Here is a 19303-nt window from a genome sequence, read left to right as displayed (position 1 = left end):
CTCTGGCGCTGTGTGTGTGTGTGTGTGTGTGTGTGCGCGCGCTCTGTGTGCGTGTGCGCGCTCTGTGTGTGTGTGCACGCTCTGTGTGTGTGTGCGCACGCTGTGTGTGTGTGTCTGTGTGTGTGCGCGCGCTCTGTGTGCGTGTGCGCGCTCTGTGTGTGTGTGCGCGCTCTGTGTGTGTGTGTGCGCGCGTGTGTGTGTCTGTGTGTGTGTCTGTGTGCGTGTCTGTGTGCGCACGCGCGCGGAGCTTGCATGTTCTCCCACGTTTCCCCGGGGCCTCCGGTTCCCTCCCACATCCCAACGAACGTGTGAGGGTCGGTGGATTCATCGGCCGCTGTAAATCCCCCCCATCCCCCCCCACCCTCCCCTCACCCCGGTGTGTGGGTGAGGGGTAGAATCTGGGGGGGAGTTGGTGGGGAACGTGGGAGAGAGATAAGTTGCAGGGCCTCAGGGGAAAAAGGAAAAGTGGGAATGGGACTAATGGGATAACACTCCTGGGAGCTAGCATGGAGCCTATGGGCCGAACGGTCTCTCTTTGCGTCCTAATAAGTAAATGCCCCGTCCATTTGTAGAGGAGATGGTCAACAAATGTTAGGATGGAATAATATGGTCACAGTCTTTTCCCCCAGGGTAGGGGAGTCTAAAACTAGAGGGCACAGGTTAAAGGTGAGAGGGGAGAGATTTGAAAGGGAGTTGGGGCAACATTTTAGGGGTACATGGGATGGGTTGTCGGAGGAAGTAGTAGAGGTGGGTACAGTTAAAAGACACTTGGAGAGGTACTTGGGTGGGAAAGGTTGAGAGGGAGATAGGCCAAATGGGACCAGTTTAGGTTGGTACACTTTGTGATACAAGGTGGTACACTTTGGTAGGACTAACTCCAAGGCAGAGTACAAAGTTAATGGCAGGATTCTGGGCAGTGTGGAGGAGCAGAGGGATCTGGGGGTTCATATCTACAGATCACTGAAAGTTGCCTCACAGGTGGATAGGGTAGTTAAGAAAGCTTATGAGGTGTCAGCTTTCATAAGTCGAGGGATCAAGTTTAAGAGCCGTGAAGTAATGATGCAGCTCTACAAAGCTCTGGTTGGACCACACTTGGAGTCCTGTGTCCAATTCTGGTCGCCTCATTATAGGAAGGATGTGGAGGCATTGGAAAGGGTGCAGAGGAGATTTACCAGGATGCTGCCTGGTTTGGAGAGCATGCATTATGAGGAGAGACTGAGGGAGCTAGGGCTTTACAGGGAGAAGGGGGATGAGAAGAAACATGATAGAGGTGTACAAAGTATTGAGAGGAATAGATAGAGTGGACAGCCAGCGCCTCTTTCCCAGGGCACCGATGCGCAATACAAGAGGGCACGGCTTTAAAGTAATGGGTGGGAAGTTCAAGGGAGATATCAGAGGGAGGTTCTTTACCCAGAGAGTGGTTGGGGCATGGAATGCGCTGCCTGGGGCGGTGGTGGAGGCAGGTACATTGGTCAAATTCAAGAGATTGCTGGATAAGCATATGGAGGAATTTAAAATAGAGGGATATGTGGGAGGAAGGGGTTAGATAGTCTCAGGCAAGGTTTAAAGGTCGGCACAACATTGTGGGCCGAAGGGCCTGTATTGTGCTGTACCGTTCTATGTTCTATACCTTGGTCGGCATGGACGAGTTGGGCCGAAGGACCTGTTCCCGTGCTGTAGCGTTCCACAGCTCCATACCAGCGTGTTCAACAGACAAAGGAAAAGGAAGGTGTGGACGCTTCTCAGGTGGGCGGGATGGTGACCAGTGTGGAACTAGTGTGGCTCCCAGCTGTGTGCGGTCTATGTCAGTTGAGGGGAGCAAATGTCCTTCCTCCCAAGTTTGCCGATGGTGTCGAAGGGGGGTGGGATTGTGAGAGGGGGGAGGGTGCCAGCGGGGGGGGGGGGGGGGGGGGGCGGTGTCTTGAGTACTGCGTGCAGTGTTGGTCTCCCTGTCTAAGAAAGGATGCACTTGCCCCAGAGGGAGTGCGGCGAAGCTTCATTGGGCTGGTTCCAGGGACGGCAGGATTGCCTTATGAGGACAGATCAAGACAACTGGGACCGTATCCTCCAGAGGTCAGCAGAATGAACAATGACGTCATTGAAACTCGTGCAGACAGATACTTGGCTTGCAGGGGAGTCGAAAACCAGGGGTCATAGGGAAATGTACGGTCATGCACTTTGGCAGAAGGAAAAAAGGCATAGACCGTTTTCCTAAACGGGGAGCAAACTCAGAAATCGGAGGTGCAGAGGGACTTGGGAGTCCTTGTGCAGGATTCCCTGAAGGTTAACTTGCAGGTTGAGTCGGTAGTCAGGAAGGCAAATGCAATGTTAGCGTTCGAGAGGACTAGAATATAAAAGTGAGGATGTACTGCTGAGGCTTTGGTCAGACCATATTTGGAATATTGTTAGCAGTTTTGGGCCCCGTATCTAAGGAAGGATGTGCTGGCCCTGGAGAGGGTCCAGAGGAGGTTCACAAGAACGATCCCAGGGATGAAAGGTTTAACGTACGAGGAGCGTTTGATGTCTCTGGGCCTGGAGTTCAGAGGGATGAGGGGGGATCTCATTGAAACCTCCCAGATACCGAAAGGCCTGGATAGAGTGGACGTGGAGAGGATGTTCCCATCAGCGGGAGAGTCCGGGATCCGAGGGCACAGCCTCAGAATAAAGGGACGTCCCTTTAGCACTGAGATGAGGAGAAACTTCTTCAGCCAGAGGGCGGTGAATCTGTGGAATCCGTTGCCACAGAGGGCGGCGGAGGCCAAGTCATTGGGTCTATTTAAAGCGGAAGTTGATAGGTTCTTGATTGGGGCGTCAAAGGTTACAGGGAGAAGGCAGGAGAATGGGGTCAAGAAGAAAAATTCAATCAGCCACGATCGTATGGCAGAGCAGACTCGATGGGCCGAATGGCTTAATTCTGCTCCTGTGTCTTATGGGCCACCGCCTCAGGACGGAGATGGGGAGAAATTTCAGCAGAGAGAGGCTAGTGATCCTTTGGGATTCTCTACCTAGGTCGGTGGGTTAACTGGCCACTGTAAATTGCACCCCCTCACCCCCCCCCGCCGGTGTGTGGGTGAGGGGTGGAATTTCTGGGATGAGGGTTTGATGGGAATGTGCAGAGAATCAGAGTACGTGGGTGGTTGATAGTAAGCACGGACTGGATGGGCCAAAGGGCCTTTTTCCCTTGCTTGTGGGTAGACAGGGTGGTGAAGAAGGCGTTTGGTACCCTCGTTTTTATCGGTCGGGGCAATGAGTACAGGCGTCGGGACGTCCTGTTACAGCTGTACAAGTCGTGGGTGAAACCGCACTGAGCGCAGTTCTGGTCGCCCAGCCATTAAGCTGGAGAGGGAGCAGGAAAAATTCACGGGGACGTTCCCGGGACTGGAGGACTCAAGTTATCAGGAGAGGCTGGACAGGCCGGGACTGTTTTCCCTGGAGTGAAGGAGGCTGAGGGGTGATGTTATGGAGGTTTATAACATCATGAGGGGCATGGATAAGGTGGACAGTCAGTCTTTTCCCCCGGGGAGGGGAATCACAGGTTTAAGGTGAGAGGAGAAAGATTCAAAGGGGACCTGAGGGGCAACTTTCTCACCCAGAGGGTGGTCCGTATGTGGAACGAGCTGCCAGAGGAAGTGGTAGCGGCAGGTTCAATTACAACATTTAAAAGACATTCGGACAGGTACACGGACGGGAAAGGTTTAGAGGGATACGGGCCAAATGGAGGCAAATGGGACTGGCTTGGATGGGAATCTTGGTTGGCATGGACCAGTTGGGCCAAAGGGCCTGTTTCCGTGCTGTGTGACTCTGTGACACTAAAATAACCAATAGACCAAAACATCCACCAGCTCAGTGCTACCGATAGTCCCAAGGATGCAGGATTATCAGTGCTGTACTGCTCAACAAGTTTGAAGATAATATACTGCCCATTTCCAACTTTATTGCAGCTCTATAGAACTCTGGTCGGACCACACTTGGAGTATTGTGTTCAGTTCCGGTCGCCTCACTATAGGAAGGATGTGGAAGCTTTAGAGAAGGCGCAGAGGAGATTTACCAGGATGCTGCCTGGATTGGAGAGTATGTCCTTTGAGGATAGGTTGAGCGAGCTAGGGCTTTTCTCTTTGGAGAGGAGGAGGATGAGAGGTGACTTGATAGAGGTGTACAAGAGGTATAGATTGAGTGGACAGTCAGAGACTTTCTCCCAGGATGAAAATGGCTCACATGAGGGGGCATAATTTTATGGTGATTGGAGGAAGGTGTAAGGAGGATGTCGGGGGTAAGTTTTTTTACACAGAGAGTGGTGGGTGCGTGGAACGCACTGCCGGCAGAGGTTGTGGGGGCAGATACGTTAGGGACATTTAAGAGACTCTTAGATAGACACATGAATGATAGAGAAATGGGGGGCTATGTGGGAGGGAAGGGTTAGATAGATCTTAGAGCAGGATGAAATGTCGGCACAACATCGTGGGCTGAAGGGCCTGTACTGTGCTGTCGTGTTCTGTGTTCCTGTCACCAATTACCCAGCCGAACATCTGCTGCATTTTGCTTTCCTTGCATAGTTAATCTAAACTGAATTATGTTAATATTGTTAGCTTGATTACTCCCATCTGTAGCGCACTGCACCTCAGTACCCAGACGAGATTCAGCACAGTATTCTTGGGCTGGGCTTCAGCATCACAGAGCAGACAACAGGCCCTTTGTCTCTCTGAATACATGTTGGTCGTAACGCACCCACTTACACTAAGACATAGAACAGTACAGCACAGGAACAGGCCCTTTGACCCATGATGTTGTGCTGAACTAATTAAACCAGTAATTAAATACCTAACTGAACCAATCCCTTCTGCCTGCACACTATCCATCCCCCTCCACTCCATGCACATCCATGGGCCTATCTAAGAGCCTCTTAAACCCCTCTGTCGTACCTGCCTCCACCCCCACCCCTGGCAGCACATTCCAGGCACCCACCGCTCTCTGTGTAAAAAACTAGCCCCGCACATCTCCTTTGAACTCTAAATACATACTCTCTGACATTAGACATTTTAACTCTTGGGGAAAAAGATACCGGTTGTCCCACTAATTCCCTACATTAATCCATCTACATTCTCCCCAAGTTCCCATTAACTTCCCCCCAGATTCTACCCCTCACCCACACACTGGGACAATTTACAGTGGTCGATTAACCCTCTGACACCCACCCGCACATCCTTTGGGATGTGGGAGGGAACCGGAAGACTCGGGGGAAACCCACGCGGTCACAGGGAGAATGTGCAAAATCCACACACACGCACACACAGTGCCAGAGGTTGGGATCGAACCCTGGTCTCTGGAGCCGTGAGGCAGCGGCTTTACCCGCTGAGCCACTGAGCCGTTCTCTTACGCAGGAAAGGTTTAGGGGGATATGGGCCAAACCCAGGCAAATGGGTCTAGCTTGGATAGACACCTCGATCGGCACGGACAATTTGGGCCGAAGGGCCTGTTTCCATGCTGCATGACTCTATGACTCTATGTAGGAGAAATTTCTCCCATTCCTCTCCCAGTCTATATTTGGGCAACTAAAATCTGTTAACTTTGCTGCTCTATTTTAGTTTCATGCCTGTACAATGAGTCAACAAATCTGGTTATCTGTCTCCCTCCTGCTGTCCTGTAAAACACTCCCACTAGTCCTCAGCTCAAGTAGATAGGTCTGGGAATTATCCAATATATTCTGTAACACACATTTCCTTCCTTATTATTCCTGAACCGAGGGTAAGTGGGCTGAGGAATGGCAAATGGAGTTTAATTCAGATAAGTGCAAGGTGTCGCACTTTGGGAAGACAAATGGGGGTCGGACTTTCACAGTGAATGGCAGGGCACTGGGGAGTGTTGTAGAGCAGAGGGACCCAGGGTTACAGGTACATGGTTCCCTGAAAGTGGTGTCACAGGTAGACAGGGCGGTGAAGAAGGCGTTTGGCACGCTGGCCTTCATCGGTCAGGGCAGTGAGTGTAGAAGTTCGGATGTTACGTTGCAGTTGCACAAGATGTTCTGTTAGATCGGTATATGGAGCTGAGTAAAATAGAGGGCTATGGGTAAGCCTAGTAATTTCTAGGGTAGGGACATGTTCGGCACAGCTTTGTGGGCCGAAGGGCCTGAATTGTGCTGTAATTGTTCTATGTTCTATGTTGTTGAGGCTGCACTTGGAGCACTGTGTTCAGTTTTGGTCGCCCTGCTGTAGGAAAGATGCCATTAAGCTGGAAAGAGCGCAGAGGAGATTTACGAGGAGGTTGTCAGGTCTTGAGGGGCTGAAGTTGAGCAGGTTGGGACTGAGGAACATAGGAAAATGAGGGGGGACCTCACAGAGGTGTATAAAATCATGAGGGGCCTAAACAGGGTGAATGCACACTGTCTTTCTCCCCAGGGTTGGGGAATCAAGAACTAGAGGGCACAGGTTTAAGGTGAGAGGGGAGAGATTTTAGGAATGTGAGGGGCAACTTTTTCACGCAGAGGGTGGGGGGTATATGGAACGAGCTGCCAGAGGAAGTCGTCGTGGAGGCAGGTACATTAATGACACAAGAGATTGTGGATGCTGGAAATCTGGAGCAATACTCAAAGGGCTGGAGGAACTCAGAGGGTCAGTCAGCATCTGTGGAGGGAAATGGACAGTCGGCGTTTCAACTCAAATCCAGGTGAAGTGTCACATTCCTAAGTTTGCCGATGATACTAAACGGGATTGTGGGGTGGGAGGAAGGTGTGGAGGGGGCTCGGGGTGATGCGGACAAGGTGAGTGAGTGGGGGAGGACGTGGTGATGAAATCCAATGTGGAAAAGTGTGAGGTCACCCACAAAAGCAGAGTGTTTGTTAGATGGTGCGAGATTGGGTAGTGTTGATGTTCAAAGTGGACCCTGGGTGTCCTTGTACACAAGTCACTGAAGGCTGCCAGACAAGGGCAGCAGGCCACTCGGCGGGTAAATGATGTGTCGGCCTTACGAGAGGGTTTGAGTACAGAAGTGAAGACGTCTCACTGCCCCGGAGAGACCGCATCAGGAGTGTTGTGCACCGTTCTGGTCCCCTGACCCAGGAAAGGATGTCCTTGTCACAGAGGAAGGGCAGTGAAGATTCACCAGACGGGGCGGGGGGTCCAGGGATGGTGGGTTTGAGGAGAGATCGAGGCAACTGGGACCATGTTCTCTGGGGTTTAGAAGAACGAGAGGGGATCTCGTTGATGGGGCTCGATGGGGAGGGTGTTTTCCCTGACTGGGGAGTCCAGGACGGGGGGGCAGGGGGGTCACCGTCTAATAATGAGGGGTCGGCCGTTCGGGACAGAGATGGGGAGAGGTTTCTTCACCCAGAGGGGCGAGGAATCTGTGGAATTCTTCCCACCTCCCCCCCCCCCCCCCAAGGTATTGTCACCAAGTTCATTGTAAACAGATCCATAGTTTTCTGGAATTTAGGGAATTGCTGGATATGGGGATAGTGCAGAAACATCGTATTGAAGTAGGAAGATCCGGCACAGCCTTGATGAACAGGGAACAGAGAGGTGAGGCTTGGGAGGGGTTGGACAGCCTAGGGCAGGGCTGGTCTCACTCACCCCTTATTCCACAACAATGTTTTCTGTACCAATACGAGCTGGTACCCACCATCGGGAGTATCTACAGGAGGCGCTGCCTCAAGAAGGCAACGTCCCTCATCAATGATCCCCACCATCCGGGCCATGGTGGTCCTCAGGGGTCGGTGTTGGGTCTGCTACTTTTCACATTATACGGTAATGACCTGGATGACGGAATTGATGGTTTTGTGGCCGAGTTGGCGGATGATACAAAGTTAGGTGGAGGGGCAGGTAGCATTGAGGAAGCAGGGAGTCTGCAGAAGGACTTGGACAGGTTGGGAGAATGGGCAAAGACGTGGTAGATAGAAAACAGCGTAGGGAAGTGTCCGGTCATGCACTTTGGTAGAAGGAATAGAGACGTAGACTGTTTTTGAAATGGGGAGCAAACTCAGAAATCGGAGGTGCAGAGGGACTTGGGAGTCCAAGTGCAGGATACCCTGAAGGTTAACTTGCAGGTTGAGTCGGTAGTAAGGAAGGCAAATGCAATGTTAGCGTTCATTTCGAGAGGACTAGAATATAAAAGCAAGGATGTACTGCTGAGGCTTTACAAGGCGTTGGTCAGACCGTATTTGGAAATATTGTGAGCAGTTTTGGGCCCCGTATCTAAGGAAGGATGTGCTGGCCCTGGAGAGGGTCCAGAGAGGACGTTTATGAGAATGATCCTGGGAATGAAAGGGTTAACGTATGAAGAGCATTTGATGGCTCTGGGCCTGTACTCACTGGAGTTTAGAAGGATGAGGGGGGATCTCATTGAAACCTACTGAATATTGAAAGGCCTGGATAGAGCGGACGTGGAGAGGGTGTTTCCAGCGATGGGAGAGTCCGGGATCCGAGGGCACAGCCTCGGAAAAAAGGGACGTCCCTTTAGAACTGAGATGAGGAGGAATTTCTTCAGCCAGAGGGCGGTGAATCTGTGGAATCCGTTGCCACAGAGGGCGGTGGAGGCCAAGTCATTGGGTGTATTTAAAGCGGAGGTTGATAGGTTCTTGATTAGTAAGGGCGTCAAAGGTTATGGGGAGAAGGCCATAATGGGGTTGAGAGGGAGAAATGAATCAGCCACGATTGAATGGCGGAGCAGACTCGATGGGCCAAACGGCCTAATTCTGCTCCTATGTCTTATGGCCGGGCCATCTTCTCGCAACTCCCATCGGGCAGGAGGTACAGAAGCCTGAAGTCCCCACACCACCAGGTTCAGGAACAGCGACTTCCCTTCAACCATTCAGCTCTTGAACCGACCGGCACAACCCTAATCACTGCCTCAGTACAGCAACACTGGGAGCACTTTGCGTTACAATGGACATTTCTTTTTGTTCTAATTGTGTTCTTTCTTGTATAATTATGTTTTGCTTGTGAATTTTGGGTCTCTCATGCTATGTGATGCTGCTGCACCCGTGCAGACATGGACTTATGACAATAAACTTGACTTTGGTCTCTGCTGCCTCATTCTAGCAGTGTCCTCTGTAACCACAGATCGACTCCATATACCCGACATCCGCCTCTTCTCACAGGCACTCAGACTTCCCCCTCTTCCCCGCACCTCCCCCCATTCCTTCTCCCCTCAATGTGATCTCTCTAACCCTGGTGGATGGCCCTCTGACCCCTCCGTATCCCCACAATGCACCTTCCAGCCCGTCGCTGCCTTCACGTTGTGTGGAATCCTGAGGGGACTGCACTCACCGTCACCATCAGCCGCAGTAGCCCACTGACATTCCTGCCGTCGGGAACGGGCCTGGCATTGCCTATCTGCATTTTCAGCATGGCCACCAAAGCCTTCAGCCCGGTCTCGGTAATCTGGTTGTCTGCAGTGGAAAGGGGACACTGGTTATTGCCGGCACCGCGGTCAACTAGCTGCAAACTCACCCGGCTACTTTAACCAGCTGTATTCCCAGCAGCGTCTCAGCCAATCGGGAGGGACGCAGCGGCGACTTGGCCAGCGAGCTTGGCTGCCGCTCCCTCCCAGCGCCCCACATGGTCCGACCACCATCTACAGGGCACAGGTCAGGAGTGTGACGGGATACTCCCCACTTCCCTGGGTGGAGTTAGTCCATGCACTCCACATCTGCCACATTACCATTCCCCCCATCTACAGGTCAGGGGTGTGACGGGACACTCCCTACTTCCCTGGGTGGAGTTAGTCAATGCACTCAACATCTGCCACATTACCTCTCCCCCCATCGACAGGTAAGGGGCGTGACGGAACTCTCCCCACTAATATAGAAATTTCTGCAACTCCTCCACCCAGGAATTCCCTCCCCAACAGTACGGTGGGAGCACCTTCATCATAAGGACTGCAATGGTTCAAGAAGGGGGCTCATCCTTCAACCTTCCGAAAGGGAGATAAGGGTTGGGCTGTCACACAAACACATTTCAAGGAAGTCGAGCCCCTGAAACCTCAGTGATCCCAATCACAAGCAAGCCACAAGGGGAAGGTCTTTCCCAAGGTACCGGAGGACAAGTTTCGAACATTTGATGTACAGGAGGGCAACTTCAGGCTGAGGTGGAGATCGAGAGGCCCATTCCTTGTCAGGCGCACCTCCGAGTGTCCAAACTTACGTGACAGGTTCAAACTCATGAGGCAAACGTTCCCTGCCAGGAACACCTGGCCGTCCCGATGTTCCGCGGGTTCCAGCAACAGATGGTGGATGGCCTGGAGTTGGAAGAAAGGTGCAAGGTCATCGTGGGAGGTGCTGATCTGGGGAAGGGAGAACGTGGACATTGCTGGCCTTGAGACTGGGAATTGTGGCCCAGCCATGGGGGGGTGGGGGGGAGGGGTTGGGGGCCCGGGGATGAGGTGTGGTCCAAGCGATGGAGGGGTGTGGGGTCCCAGCAATGGAGGGGGGTGGTCCCAGGGATGGAGGGGGGTGGTTCCAGCGATAGAGGGGGGGTGGTTCCAGGGATGGAGGGGGGTGGGATCCCAGTGATGGAGAGGGATGGGAGGGAGTCGGGGACCCAGGGATGGGAGAGAGTTGGGGGTCCCAGGGGTGGGGGCGGGTGTGGGGTCCCAGGGATGGGAGGGAGTCAGGGTCTCAGGGATGGGAGGGAGTCGGGGACCCAGGGATGGGGGGGGAGTCAGGGGTCCCAGGGATAGGAGTGGGTGTGGGGTCCCAGGGATAGAGGGTGTGACCCAGCAATGGAGGGAGGAGGAGATGGACCTGACATAGGTCACAACCACATTATCTGCCCCTGGAGGGTTTGGTTAGTGCACCTGCCCATTTGTGATTGGTCCTCGAGTGGCCTGGGGTATTTCGGAGAGATGTGGACGGGGGACTTTGAATCAGGACGTCTAGGTTGGTGCACAAAGTGTCTAACCCGGGCGGGGTCTAACGCCAGCCTGGCTTAGCCCAATTCATCTGCCTGAGGGGGTGAACCCCTGGAGGATGATGCCATTGCCCCTGAGGCATTTGGCTGCTACTCTTTGACTGACTAATCCACCGCAAGGGAACTGAAGTCACAACCTTAGTCACAAAGCTCAGAAACAGCCCTTTTTCCCCACTGTATCCATGCTGTGTGTTCCAGGTGAGGCCACAGATAGTGTGGGTGGTAAGAAACTTTCTCCACAAGCAGAGCTGCCTAACACGAGAGGGACCTGAGGGGGATTTCTTACCCCCGGGGGCGGGGGGTGGGGTGGGGTTGGAATCAGGAACGCACTGCCCAAGGGGGAGGTGGAGGCAGAGACCCTCGCGACATTGAAGACGTATCCGGATGAGCACTTGGATTGCCAAGGCGGGGAAAGATAAGTAGTAGATAAGATAAGATCTCTTTATTAGTCACATGTACATCGAAACACAGTGAAATGATTCTTTTGCGTAGAGTGTTCTGGGGGCAGCCCGCAAGTGTCGCCACGCTTCCGACGCCAACGTAGCACGCCCGCAACTTCCTAACCCGTACGTCTTCGGAATGTGGGAGGAAACCAGAGCACCCGGAGGAAACCCACGCAGACACGGGGAGAACGTACAAGCTCCTTACAGACAGCGGCCGGAATTGAACCTGGGTCGCTGGCACTGTAAAGGGGGCGGACCGAGCGCTGGGGAACGGGGTCGGTGCAGGTCGGCCGGCAGGGAGACGGTGGGCCGAAGGGCCTGCTGCTGTACCGCGGGGACTCCATGAAGGTGGAGCCGAGGCCAAGGGGAAGATCAGCTCAGCCGACAGAGGGCAGCACGGGATTGAGGGGCTGAATGTCCAGCAATTCCCGTGGGCCAGCGTTTCTGGTACAGATCTGTACGAATTAACTCATTCTAACCAAGACCTGCAGCTAACTAACCTACCACAGCAACTTTTGTAACCTCGGCCGACAGCGTTTCCGACTTCGGGTCACGGACAGCTCTCGGAACTCTCCAGCTCCTCCATTTCCCACCATTGTCCCGCTACACTCAAAACAGTTCTCCTGCTCAAAGGAAGCCGATCAGGGGGCCAGTTTGTGTTGGTCAGGTCCCAAGGATGCTGCACTAAAGAGTTTCTAAGAATTCAGGTGCTCAGTAGCTAATAAAGAGAAGCTACCTGCTGCACTACCATGGTTTGTCTCAACAACACACAAAACTTGCTGGAGGAACTCAGCGGGTCAGGCAGCATCTGTGGTGGGAAATAAGCAGTCGACGTTTCGGGTCGAGACCCTTCCTCAGGGCTGTCTCAACCCGAAACGTCGGCTGCTTATTTCCCTCCGTAGATGCTGCCTGACCCGCTGAGTTCCTCCGGCACTTTGTGTGTGTCGCTCCAGATTCCAGCATCTACAGAATCCCTTGTGTCAGGGTAGGTAATCTGTCTCCGGAGATGGAGACGGAGAGATCAGGCAAGGTGAGGGAGGTATCGGAGATGGAACCAAGTGAATTTGAGGGTGGCGTGGAAGCCGGCGACGAAGATAAAATTGACGAGCTCCGCACGGCTGCGGGAAGCAGCACCAATGCAGTCGTTAGTGCAGCGGAGAAAGAGTTGGGTGCAGGCAACATGGATTGTTCAACGTAGCCAACGAAAAGGCAGGCAGAGCTGGGGCCCATGCATTGTGTCTCCATGGACTCATCTCCGTTTTGCACAGTCTTTCTACTTCACTGTCTTGTATAATTTATGTTCTGTGTGTTGTCTGTACCTGCATGCCTGTGATGCTACTGCGAGTAAGTTTTGCATTGTACCTGGTACCTCACCGTACTTGTGCACACGGCAATAAGCTCGACTTGGAGAGGCGAGTACAGCCTGACAATCCTGCTGCACGGTCTACAGCCTGCTCCCTTGCATCACCTGCCAGCGTAACGCTGGAATGTCCCCACCCGGGACATTCTCCCTTCTCTCCTCTTCCATCGGGTAGAAGATACAGGAGCCTGAGGGCACGTACCACCAGGCTCGAGGACAGCTTCTACCCCACTGTGATAAGACTATTGAACGGTTCCCTTACACAACTCTGACCTCACGGTCGACCTTGTTGTCACCTTGCACCTTATTGCACTGCACTTTCTCTGTAGCTGTGACACTTTACTCTGTACTGTTACTGTTTTTACCTGTACTACCTCAATGCACCCTGTACTAACTCAATGTAACTGCGCCGTGTAATGAATTGACCTGTACGATCGGTGTGCAAGACAGGTGTTTCACTGGACCTCGGTACAAGCGACAATAATAAACCAACACCAATACTCACACCAATTATTGCTTGACACATACAGACTGAGGAAAATGGTTGTAGTGGAGACTGGCGGAGTGCCAAGGAGATCGTGGGAGTACAGGGAGAAGGGAGAAATGCTCAGGAAAGAGCCAAACGGCACAGTTGGATGACAGGACTAAGAGGACACAGCAGCAGCATCAAATCAGAGGGTTATTCCAGGACTTTATGTGAGGTCCCTCTTAAATGATGAACTCTTGCTCTCTCAATCTACTCCATCGTGGCCCTTGCACTTGTCTACCTGCACTGCACTTTCTCTGTTAACGTAACACTATATTCTACATTCCGTTTCTTTATCCCCTTGCACTACCTCAGTGTACTTATACATGGAATGATCTGTCTGGACAGCAAGCAAACAAAAGGTTTCCACTGTGTCTTGGTACATGTGACAACGATAAACCAATTACCAATTACCTCTTGGTCTCCTGAGGTGTTTTGCTTCTCCTTTGCTGATCGCGTTATTTTGGTCTTGCTTAACCTTAATTCGGCGCTGATGGACCCTGCAAGGCAAAGCCCGCGCCATTTACTGCTGCACTTGACGGGCAGGCCAAGTGAGTGGAGGAGCGGTGTGGCACACAGGGGGCGGTTGGGTGTGGGTGATGTGTGGGGAGGGAGAGGGAGGGGCGGCGGGAAGTGTCCGGAGGAAACCTATGTGGTCACAGGGAGAGCGTGCGAACTCCACACAGACACACAGACACACAGAGACACACACACACACAGGCACACACAGAGAGACAAACACACAGACACATGGAAACACACACACACACTCACACAGACACACACACACAGACACACAGGCACACACAGAGAGACAAACACACAGACACATGGAAACACACACACACACACACTCACACAGACACACACACACAGACACACAGGCACACACAGAGAGACAAACACACAGACACATGGAAACACACACACACACACACACACTCACACAGACACACACACACACACACACACCGCCAGAGGTCAGGATTGAACCCAGGTCTCTGACGCTCGTGAGGAAGTGGCTCTACCCACTGTGCCAATGGGTCAGTTTTTTAACCTTTACTCCCCAATCACACGGGGCCTCCCCTTCTCCCTCCCTCATGAGCCAACCTTTGCCCGCTCCTGTTCCCTGAGCCCTGTGTCAGCTCTGGGTCCTTGGGCTGAGCCCAGCCCCTGACTCCAACCCTGGGTCCCAGCGGAGCCCCAAGGCATCGGCAGAACTCAAGTCCTGCTCCAACCCCTTCCCAAGCTCGAGGCCCCAACTAAGACGCCAGCAGGGATTTACTTCTGACCACAACGGATGGTGGGAGGCGCGGTGGGGGGAGATCTGAGAAGATGCAGAGACGGTTTGCTGGTGAACTTGCCTCGTTTCAACATCCTGATATCGTCTCTCTTTGGCGGAATCTGCGTTGCGGAAGGAATTGCCTTCTCTGGAATGATCATTTCTTTCTTTGTGGAGAGGGAGGAAGCGAGCAGACATTACTGGAGGGACTGGGAGTGGAGGAGGAAGGTGTCACGGCCGAAATGGCAGAGAGTTGAAACCACAGCCCATAGCCCTGACCCTCAGCGTCACCCTCTGCTTTCACCACCAGCCACCCACCCCTACCTCCTTCTGCCTCGCACTCCGCCCCTTTGTTCCCTCTCCCTCATTCTCCCTCACTTCTCCCCCTCTGTCCTTCCTCCTCCCTCCCTCCCCTTCTCAGTATCCCGCACTCTCTCCTTCCCTCTCATTCTCACTCCCCCTCGCTGACCAATCCCTCTCCTCCCTCCTCCGCCCACACTGTCCCTCATCCTCTCCCTCGCTCCCTCCTCATGTTGGGAAAGCAGCCAACATAATCAAAGACCCTACCCACCCTGGTCATTCTCTCGTCTCCCCCCTCCCAGCAGGCAGAAGGTTCAAAAGCCTGAAAGCGCGCACCACCAGGCTCAAGGATGGCTTCTATCCCAGACTCTTGAACTGACCTCTCAGATGCTAAAAGATGAACTCTTGATCTCCCAATCCATCACTGAGGACCCTCACCACCCCGGGACATGCCCTCTTCTTGTTACTACCATCGGGGAGGAGGTACGGGAGCCTGAAGACCCACACTCAACGATTCAGGAACAGCTTCTTCCCCTCCGCCGTCAGATTCCTGAACGGTCCGTGAACCCAAAAGCACCACCTCGTTATTCCTCTTTTGCACTATTTATTAATTTTTTGTAACTTATAGTAATTTCTATGTCTTGCACTGTACTGTTGCCACAAAACAACACATTTCACGACACATGGCACCTGATTCTAATCTACCTCGTTATGGCCCTTACAATTTATTTGTCTGCCTGCACTGCACTTTCTCTGTAACTGTAACACTATAGTCTGCATTCTGTTTTCCTTTTGTACAATCTCAAATGTGCATATGTGCGGAATGATCTGTCTGGATGGCACGCAGACAAAAGAGACTTTTCCCCAGTGCGACAATGGCTAACACGAGGGGACATAATTTGAAGGTGATTGGAGGAAGGTATAAGGGGGATGTCAGGGGTAAGTTTTTTACACAGAGAGTGGTGGGTGCGTGGAACGCACTGCCTGCAGAGGTTGTGGGGGCAGATACATTAGGGACATTTAAGAGACTCTTAGACACATGAATGATAGAGAAATGGAGGGCTATGTGGGAGGGAAGGGTTAGATAGATCTTAGAGCAGGATAAAGTGTTGGCACAACATTGTGGGCTGAAGGGCCTGTACTGTGCTGTAATGTTCTATGTTCCATGTTCTAAAAGCTTTTCACTGTATCTCGGTACGTGTGACAGTAATAAACCAGTACCAATCCCTCAATCCCTCCCTCCCTCACTCCCTCTCCCTCCAGCTCTCTGTGCAGCCCACCCGTGGGCTCAAGAGCAGTGGACTCAGAACGCCAGACTTCCAGGAGGTGGTCCTTGGTGCCTGTGTGACTGTCCTGGGCCACAACGCATGACCCCAGGGCCCAGCCCCTCGTTCGCTCTCCCGTCCCCATTCCACCAGGGTGCAGGGGTGTGTTGGAGCAGGACCAGGTGTAGCTGCGTCTGAGGGGACGTCCCAGCAGCACGGCGTACCAGGAGTGCTCCCCGAGTCCGGTATCCGGTTGTTCGGAAACCCCCACGGTCAAGCACCTGGCTCACCCATCGGTCCGGAGAGTGAGAGAGGGTCCGGGGATCTAGACTGTGGGTCGGGTGTGGGGCCGGAGTCAGGGTCGGGAATACCGGGGGAACGTGGGTAGGTTTGGGCCAGAGCCGGGATGGGGAATACCGGGAGTCGGGAACGTGGGAAGGTTTAGGGCAGAGCTGAGGTCAGGGTTAGGAATACCGGGGATCAGGAACGTGGGCATGTTTAGGGCAGAGCCGGGATCGGGACGGGGAATGGGAATACCAGCAGTCAGGAACGTGGGCAGATTTGGGGCAGAGCCAGGATCGGGATGGGGAATGGGAATACCAGGAGTCAGCAACGTGGGAAGGTTTGGGACAGCCTTTGACAAGATACGTCCTGAAATTACAGCTGTGTAATGCAAAAAAAGTGAACTCTGAATCTATGACTCTAAAAGTGAGCTTGGATACTAATAGGACTAACATCCCAAAGTGGGGAAAATCTGCTAGTACATCACCGAAGTCCCGAGGATGCCGGATTCCCGGAGGTTTACTGTATACACAACTGTAGCCTGCAGTAGGGTTAAACATGTCCTCAATCACTGGACTGGATTAACTACCAGACCGGATCAGCTACTGGAACAGATCGGCCACTGGATCGGACTAACCACTGGATCGGATTGCTCACTGGGCCATATCAACCTCTGGACCGGATCAACTACCAGACAAGACTGGCCACTGGAACGGATCAGTCACTGGATCGGATTGGCCACCGGATCAACCACTGGATCAAATGAAAATCACCGTGACGCTGGAGGAACTCAGCGGGCCAGGCAGCACCCATGGAGGAAAGCAGGCGGTCAACGTTTCGGGTCAGGACCCTTCTGGACTGAGGATTGGGAAAGGGGGAAGCCCGATATATAGGAGGGAAAAGCAGAGCAGTGATAGGTGGGCAGAAGAGGGGAGGGGGGGCGGGCGCAGGGTGGGCGATAGGTAGATGCAGGGAAGAGGTGGTGAGGGGTAGGTGCTGGGGGGGAGGAGGGGAGGGCAGATCCACCAGGGGATGGGTCAAAGGTATGGACGGGGTAGAAAAAAGAGAGAGAGACTGGGAAAGGGAAGAGGGTTGGGGGGAGGGGGGAAGAATTCAATGTTCAGGCCATTAGGCTGCAAGGTCCGAAGAAAATGGGGTGCTGTTCCTCCAGTTTGGGCTTGGAATTCACCTAGATGCCGACATCTACACTCCTTTGTCTCTCTGAGGTTGAGGGGTGACCTCTTAGAGGTGTACAAGACCTTGAGGGGCATAGACAGGGTGAAAGCACGCAGTCTTTTTCCTGGTGTGGGGTAGGGTGCTAAAAACAAGAGGGCACGGGTTTAAGATCAGAGGCGAGAGATTATCCCTTCCCCCCTCCGCCCCTTCACCTGGATTCACCTACCACCTGCCCGCTCGTGTTCCTCCCCCTCCCCCCACCTTTTTATTCTGGCTTCTGCCCTCTTCCTTTCCGGTCCTGACGAAAGGTCTCGGCCCGAAACGTCGACTGTTTATCTCCCTCCACGGACGCTGCCTGACCTGCTGAGCTCCTCCAGCCCTTTTTGTGCGTTGCTCCAGATTTAACGGGGAGATCGGGGGGGGGGGCAACCTGACGCAGAGGGTGGTGCGTATTTGGAACGGGCTTGGTTGAGGCGGGCACATCAGCAACGTTTAGAAGGCATCCAGATCAGTACACGGATGGGAGAGGTCTGGAGGGCTAGGGGCCAAACGCGGGCAGATGGGACCAGCTCGCAGGGCAACACAGTCAGCACGGACCAGTTGGGGCGAAGGGCCTGTTTCCGTGCTGGATGGCTCTATGACTCTCTGAGGCAAGACCTCAAGGAATACTGGGCCCAAAGTATTTAGTCTCTTTTGGTCAGACAACCCTCTGATCCCAGGAATTAGCCTAGCTGAAGATATGAGGCAAGTCTTCAGGTTGTGGGACCTAACGCTGAAAGGGAAAGTATAACCTTGGATTCCCGTTGCAGTGCCGGAGAAACGCCGTACAACGACAAGTGACTTGGTGCGACTGCGTCGGGGGGACCTTGAGCTCTTGGGTTGGCTGATCTGGTAGGCGTTCAGTTCCTTACCTTATCCTTCTTCTTGCTGACACTCTTGCCGCTTTTCTGTGACTTGTCCGATTTGTCAAGGGTTGTGCTGCTGCCTAGCTGGCTGCTACGGTCACTCTTTGACTCTGGACGCCGTAGGGGGGACTGATGAGTGAAAGAGAAGAGAGACGGGTCAATTGTGGCCATTGTGGGTGGCGCAGCGGGTAGAGGCACTGCCTCACGGCTCCAGAGACCCGGGTTCGATCCCGACCTCTGGCACTGTGTGTGTGTGTGTGTGTGTGTGTGTGTGTGTGTGTGTGTGTGTGTGTGTGCGCGCGCGCACACGCGTGCATGCATGTGTGAGCATGTGTGTTTCTGTGTGTGTAAGTGTCTGTGTGTGTGTGTGTGTCTGTCTGTGTGTGTACGTGTGTGCATGTGTGAGCGTGTGTGCATGTGTGTTTCTGTGTGCGTGTCTGTGTGTGTGTACGTGTGTGTGTGTGTGTGTGTGTGTGTGGAGTTTACACGCTCTCCCTGTGACCGCGTGGGTTTCCCCCGGGTGCTCTGGTTTCCTCCCATATTTTGCACACACTCCTGTCTACATCAACGGTGCTGAGGTCGAGACGGTTGCAAGCTTCAAGTTTCGAATAGCCTGTCCTGGTCCAACCACATAGACGCCACGGCCAAGAAAGCTCACCAGTGCCTCTACTTCCTCAGGAGGCTAAAGAAATTTGGCATGTCCCCTTTGACACTCATCAATTTTTATCCTTGCACCATAGAAAGCATCCGATCCGGATGCATCACGGCTTGGTACGGCAACTGCTCTGCCCGGGACTGCAAGAAACTACAGAGAGTTGTGGACACAGCCCAACACATCACGGAAACCAGCCTCCCCTCCATGGACT

General features: G+C 53.3%; 1 protein-coding gene across 1 annotated transcript in view; it reads right to left on the bottom strand.

Annotated features, from left to right (window-relative positions):
• The window catches only part of lrrc71 (leucine rich repeat containing 71), a 67587-nt gene that overhangs the window by 5283 nt on the left and 43001 nt on the right, over window positions 1–19303 (bottom strand). The window contains exons 11-15 of the mRNA XM_052045882.1: window positions 18444–18566; window positions 14592–14676; window positions 13642–13727; window positions 10134–10227; window positions 9258–9379 (exon numbers count right to left, since the gene is read on the bottom strand). Coding sequence (XP_051901842.1) covers window positions 9258–9379; window positions 10134–10227; window positions 13642–13727; window positions 14592–14676; window positions 18444–18566 — 510 coding nt within the window. The remainder of the gene's footprint in view (window positions 1–9257; window positions 9380–10133; window positions 10228–13641; window positions 13728–14591; window positions 14677–18443; window positions 18567–19303) is intronic.

Source organism: Pristis pectinata, chromosome 40, assembly GCF_009764475.1.
Source record: "Pristis pectinata isolate sPriPec2 chromosome 40, sPriPec2.1.pri, whole genome shotgun sequence".
NCBI lineage: Eukaryota > Metazoa > Chordata > Chondrichthyes > Rhinopristiformes > Pristidae > Pristis > Pristis pectinata.
Note: the sequence above shows the minus strand (reverse complement) of the source record. Positions and strands in the feature narration are given on the sequence as shown.